The sequence below is a fragment of the Urtica dioica genome, chromosome 5 (assembly GCF_054948205.1).
Source record: "Urtica dioica subsp. dioica isolate 48M chromosome 5, U.dioica_male_clone48M_v1_H2, whole genome shotgun sequence".
In the NCBI taxonomy this organism is placed as follows: Eukaryota; Viridiplantae; Streptophyta; class Magnoliopsida; order Rosales; family Urticaceae; genus Urtica; species Urtica dioica.
Genome location: NC_142760.1, coordinates 39215021 through 39221192, shown reverse-complemented (window position 1 = coordinate 39221192; position 6172 = coordinate 39215021). Strand labels below are relative to the sequence as shown.

Genomic DNA, 6172 nt, shown 5'->3' with positions numbered 1-6172 from the left:
CAACAACTATTACAACAGTTTCTGCAACACCTGCGAAGGCGAGCCAAAAATCTTGGGTTTGTCATTACTGTGCGAAGAAGGGTCATATTAAACCCTGGTGTTACAAGCTCCTAAAAGATCTGAAAAAGCAAAGACGTTCAAGGTCAAACCCTCTTGCCATGGAAAAAGTTTGGAAAGTCAAAGATCCACAAAATCGCGGTGCGTGTACTCCTCTGAAAGTCTCGACCAAAGACGAGCAATCTATCGTATGCGGTAACTTCATAAAAGAGGATGTTGCTCCGGAACAACTTGCAAATATTTTCACGAAAGACAATTTAAAGTTCGAATCACTTAGGCCTGCCGTGAGTCTTTGTGTGACTAATTCGTGATCTGTCATCGACGTGTATTCGAGTATAAATATGGAAAATTAATGCTCGAATACACTTTTATTGAGGTACGATATTTTTTTTCCTCAAGTGCAAGTTGTCATGTTAATTCGGATTTTTAGTGTTCGTCCGAGGGTTTGTCTTTGTGTTTTTCGTTTAAAAAAAAAAAAAAAAGTCAAAATTTAAAAGTCGAAATTAAAAAAAAAAAAAAAAAAGTCGAAATTCGAAAAAAAAAAAAGTTGCAGATTTCCAGATTTTACTGCTCTGGTTCTTCACTCGACAGACAGATTTTAAAGTCTGAGAATCCAATCTCCACCGTTCAGAATGTACCTTTATGTGTTACGACCATGGTGTACAAACTTCGTGACGATCCAACGGTTAACGAATTCAGAAACTCGTGTTTGACAAGGCTGGTCGGAGTAGTTGCGATTTTTTTTAAAAAAAAAAAATTGTTTATCTTCTCCGATGAACCAACGTTTTTCTCCACCTCCGGAGTAAATTTACACTACCGTGAGCGCCTCTTTTCTACACTCATTGAGCAAGAAGCTTGTGTATTGAGCTTGGGTCGTGTTTTTTCCGACGCCGTGATATTTTCTTTTCGACAAGAAACGAATTCTACGATGATGCATCACATTCAGGGGGAGCAAACTGTTGTTTGGTGGTTGTTCAATTTTGGAGGTATGTTTATGGCAAAAAGGGGGAGATTATGTGATTCGTGGTGACTCTGCTATAATGGTGTTGAAGTTTCGTCGTCGTCGTCACCGTCACCTTGTCACAGGTACGATTATGTTTTGCATTTAAACGCCAAAGGGGGAGATTGTTGTTACATTAATTGGCGATTTAATGTTGGCAAAATAATATAGAATCGTTGAATATATTATCGGATAGCGTTGGGCTTTGTTACAATTTTTGGTCGCAAGTGTCGCAGTTTGTGTTGTAACAATCCTGTGTAACAGTCTAGGCCCATTGACTTTTGGGCTTCGCTACTCCGACTCGAAGAAGGATTCCAGCGTGGATTAATGAGATAATGGGCTGGTATTCCTAATCCGACTACAAGATTTGTGTTGACCTAGTTTTCTCATATAAATAGGTCATCACCTCACCTTCTACACTCACGCCTTTGGAGAGATTTATTTGAGTGTTTTAGTTGAGCTTAGAACGACCTGTGTTCAAGCTTTTAAGGTGTCTTTTAACTCTGCTTTGTTGCCTATATACGGGTGATTGTATTATAAGCTAGAGGTTAGGTTTTTCAATTGTTTTTGTTGGAAAACACGTGAAGAAGTCTCGGGAGAGATATTCTGTGGGAATCGAGGGGATCTCGAGCTTAGGGGGAGCCTAAGTTGCTGTTGAAGAGGATAGACGTAGGTTGGGTAGCTAGCGAAGGAGTCGTTGAGTGCAAATCCTTATTGTACCACGTTATCATAGTAAATTGCTTTCCACCGGGCAAAGGCCTTCCAGACGTAGGCACGAATTGCCGAACTGGGTTACCAACTCTTGTGTCTATTTATTATTTCCGCACTCATATCGTTAATCTTTTGTTTCTCTAAATTTCAGTACCTGTCGCACTTTTTGTTACAAACACTTTCTGAAACAGCTGCGCAGATTCAGTAATTTCATAGACATTTCTAAAATCGAGTCTATCAGCCTATCATTAGAAACCGGTCAGTACATTTTACATTTGTTTCTTCCCATTATCTTATGTTTACATCCAAAATTCTTGATCTATTCCTTCCATATTGTGTTAAAAAAATAAAAAAAAAATAAAAAAAAATAAAAAAAACTTCATTCGAAAACGGAAACTTGACCATTCCAGCTACACGAAGCGACAACATTAGGGAGCATCGGATGGACGGCAACGTCAACGCACGCGTGATCGTACGCCTTGATTTTCCTAACAAGCCCGTACGATCGATAATCGTAAAAGTAAATGCAACCGTCCGACGAACCCGAGACGAGCCTTTCACCGTCCGAGCTGAAATTGCACTTCACGGGAAACCCCGAGACTCCGTGCCCCTCGAACCTCTTGTACTTGTTTAACTTGAACGGAGGGCTCGAGGAGAAGATCGCAACGTAGTTTCCGTTCGATTGGGCAACAAATACCGGCTCGCTCGGGTGGATTCTCACACAAGGGCAAGTGTAGGCCTCAACATAAACCTGTCAAAAGCTGGTTCATCTCATTAAGGTTCTAAATATGACACCAAAATTTTGTCCAATGGAATAGTACGATCTTGTGCTAAAAAACTCGTGATCTCAAATTTGATTCTATAGTTGAAAGCAATTAGTACTTGGTGAACAAATACATAATACCCTTCTTAAAGTGGGTAAATAATATGCAAGTGTTACACTAAAAAAGAAAAGAAAAAAAGAGAGACAATGGAGATGCTATTACCTGATTAGAGAGCGGGACTTGGCGCGAGATATCCCAGACGGCGATGGAATTCTCACTCACGTTGGTCCTCGTGACGTCGCTGGAGGAGATGATCTGTTTCCCGTTTCTCGAGAATTCGGCATCGAGGACTGGCTCGCGGCCCCGAGAGTATTCATGAACGGCCTTTCGGGTTCTGATGTCCCACAGCCTGATGTGGCCTTTTGAGCCTCCCGAGAGGAACAGGTTCGAGTCTTCGCCATGGAACTTGACCACTCCCACCGCTTGGTCCTCCTCGAAAAGACCCGTCTCCGTGCCCTTTTCCACGTCCACCAATCTCGACGAGCCGTCGAATCCGCACGAGAGAACCGACAGCCCGACCCGGGACCACCTTGATAAGAAAAGGGGCCCGAATTAAGGCTCGATCCGTAATTTTTTTAGTAAAAGCTGATAGATTTTTGTTTAGCGATTATGCTCTCGGTTTATTTCCAAGAGTTTTTGGGTTCTAGCCTCCTCAAAATTGCTAGTGTTTCCAGTTACCCAGATGATGTGGGGAATAAATGTTATGAATTGGATAGTGTTGATCGAATTTCTGGGTAATTTGAGAAACCCGTGGCTCTCCATAATTCTTTCTCACGAGTATTTCCTGAATTAACTCGATCCATTTCTAATGAGATTCTTTCCTATATAAAGACAAATACAAGTTATGATAAAACCATATTAACCCCTTAATTCTCTATTATTATTTAACTTCCCTTATATCTAAGATCCTATCGATAATCACTAGTTTTAAAAATCAAATTGTGAAGCAATAAAGTAGCGTAATATCCTAGTTGGCGAGATAGTTAAAATAGAGAGGTGTACTTGAGGAGGATTTTCGGTGAAAGATTTTCGGGATATATAGTAGAACCAAAGGTCTCCTCAAATTACTACTATTTGTTGTTCAAACACAATGTTTTATTAATCAGAAGAGATTCGATTGCCAACACACCTCACGTCTTTCACGGCTCCGGTGTGAAAGCGGAATTTCCGAGCCATCTTCTGATGATCATCGGAGCTCCAAGGGTTCCAAATGAAAGCTGAACCGTCCATCCCGGCGGAAGCGAGAAGATGAGCTGTGGACTAATTCTAATGAAACAGACGAGTAGACAAAAAATATGAATATAATTTCGACTATTAATTTTTAAAAGGTGTTCAAGAGGAAAAAAAACCCAATCTAAAACTGTTTGATTAATTTTAATGAAATGTAATGATACAAAGGAAGACTAAATATAATAACTAATTCACTACTCAAGTTTTGTCATATAACCAACTTTTGGTAAATTTGAAGTAAATAGCCACGAGTTTTTATTTAACAAAGCCAAAAAGACATCAATAGTTGTAAATATTCGTTAATAATTGTAAATAACCATTAGACTCCAAGGGCATAAATGGAATGCTATAAACGTTCAAACAATGCCAAATCACTGTAATGACTATTTACTTAAAATTTACAAAAGATTGACTATTTAGCAAATCTCTAAATTTTGGTGGCTTAGTTACTCAATTAATTGTATAATTATTATTATTGTAATATCGGTTCTTGGGGCATTTAAAAAGAAAGTTTCGGACAATTCTTCATTCATGTTCGACTACACAGTTTCGGTATGAGCCATCAAGATTTGAAAGGGTAAAAAACACACAATCAAAAGCAAAATGAAACGAAATGGGTACAAAAAGGAATAAGAGAACTCACGATGAGTTGGCGACCAATGAACGGCATTGACAGCACTTGTATGGCCAGACAAAGCTATACTCATCTTCTCCGCCATTTGACTTGTCCTCGAAATGCTCTTCGGTTTATTACTTTTTGATAATAAAAGTAACACATCGGGACGGACTTTCGAATCTGAAATACTCCCCAAAGCTGAAGAAAACAAAGAGAAAAGGTTCACCGTTTAATTTTGAACTAAGCAAACTTACTTAATCTAGCAATGCTCGGGAAATCAAATGGCATTTCGAAAGCATTAACGCAGATTCAAATAATACTTGAATACCAGCTCTAATCCGAATTCCTTAAATCAACATCATCTAATACAAAAGCCCAGGACCACTAGCTTTGTTTCATTAAAAATCGGCAAACACAAAACATAGTTTTCTTCAAATATGAAAATGGTTAAAAAAAAATAATAGTAGAAATGAAATCTTAAAATAAATAAATAAAAATTCTTTAAGAAAGTTTGCGACTTTAAACACAACAACATAACAAAAAACAATACGTAGGCACTTCATAAGCAAGACCATCGCATAAATTGATCACCAGAAAACAAAGTTGACTCATTACAAAGCAACCCAAGTTTTTTCTTGTGTTTTGTTTAGACATAGCTCTCAACACTCAACATCATAACATAAGTTAAAAAAAAAAAAAAAAAAAAACACTAAAAAACTTTGAGAAAGACTTGCGAGTTTCAACAACACAGCAACATAACCAAAAACAATACATATAAGAAAGACCATCGCATAAATTGATCACCAGAACATAAACATGACTCATTACAAAGCATCCCCAATTTTGAAGCTCTCAACACTCAACATCATAAGATAAGTTAAAATTGGTATAGATTCATAAATACCAAGCGACGCAGAGACGAGTTCAGGCTGTGGAGCTGCGGAGACAGAAGCGGCGCTGAGGATGATGGCTCGCTCTCGCTTCGACACGTATCGCCCGGGGATTGGAGCCTCGGTAGACCGGGTTGGCCGAGTCAGCGTCCGAGTCGGGGCCGAGTCAAATTTGGGTCGCTTAGAAGTGGGTATTTCGAATTTTTGGGGTTCAGGCTCTTCGTCCGAATCGCCCGAGTAATAAGCGTTGCGTAGAAGATCCATTGCTCAGAATTTTTTTTTTTTTTTTCCCCAAAAAATTGCAGTTTCTGTAGGAATTTTTAGAGTCAATTTTTATTTTTAATTTTTTTAATTATTAATTTTATGTTTTACTCAGACACCTAAAGAGTCATGATCTTAATGTTGGGCTCAGTATGTGAGAACAAGTAGCATTTATATGTTGGGCCTAACTTGTCTCAATACTTTTATTGAAATTACCTAAACTATTACGATTTTCTAATAAAAGTATTGAGACAGGTAAATTGGACCTTGACATTAGTGAATAACTATTACAATTTTCCTGGACAAATTGGTTCACTAAAATAAATTGGACCTTTACAAGTAATTTCTTTTTGGTTCTAACACCACACAAGTTACGTTATTTAGAAGCTGCAAAATTCACTTTCAAATTCGTTTCTAAATGCGCAAGAAGCAGCTTTTCTCTTCTAATGAGTTGTCTACAAATGACTTAAAGTCGCTTCTAAATATATTCTCACCATATAGCGGATTCATTCCCACTATATTGCGAGAACACATTTAGAAACAACTTTATGCTTCTAATGTCGCTTTTAAATATTTTCCTATA

General features: G+C 38.2%; 1 protein-coding gene across 1 annotated transcript; it reads right to left on the bottom strand.

The window, feature by feature from the left end:
- Nucleotides 1-2120: 2120 nt before the first annotated feature.
- Nucleotides 2121-5676, bottom strand: LOC149398395 (Transducin/WD40 repeat-like superfamily protein). Its single transcript, XM_089614067.1, has 5 exons — nt 5343-5676; nt 4466-4636; nt 3722-3845; nt 2755-3121; nt 2121-2519 (listed from the first exon to the last, which is right to left on the bottom strand). Exons 1-5 carry the CDS (start codon nt 5590-5592, stop codon nt 2148-2150), a joined length of 1284 nt encoding a protein of 427 aa, XP_089470193.1. The 5' UTR covers nt 5593-5676; the 3' UTR covers nt 2121-2147.
- Between the last annotated feature and the right edge of the window lie 496 nt (nt 5677-6172).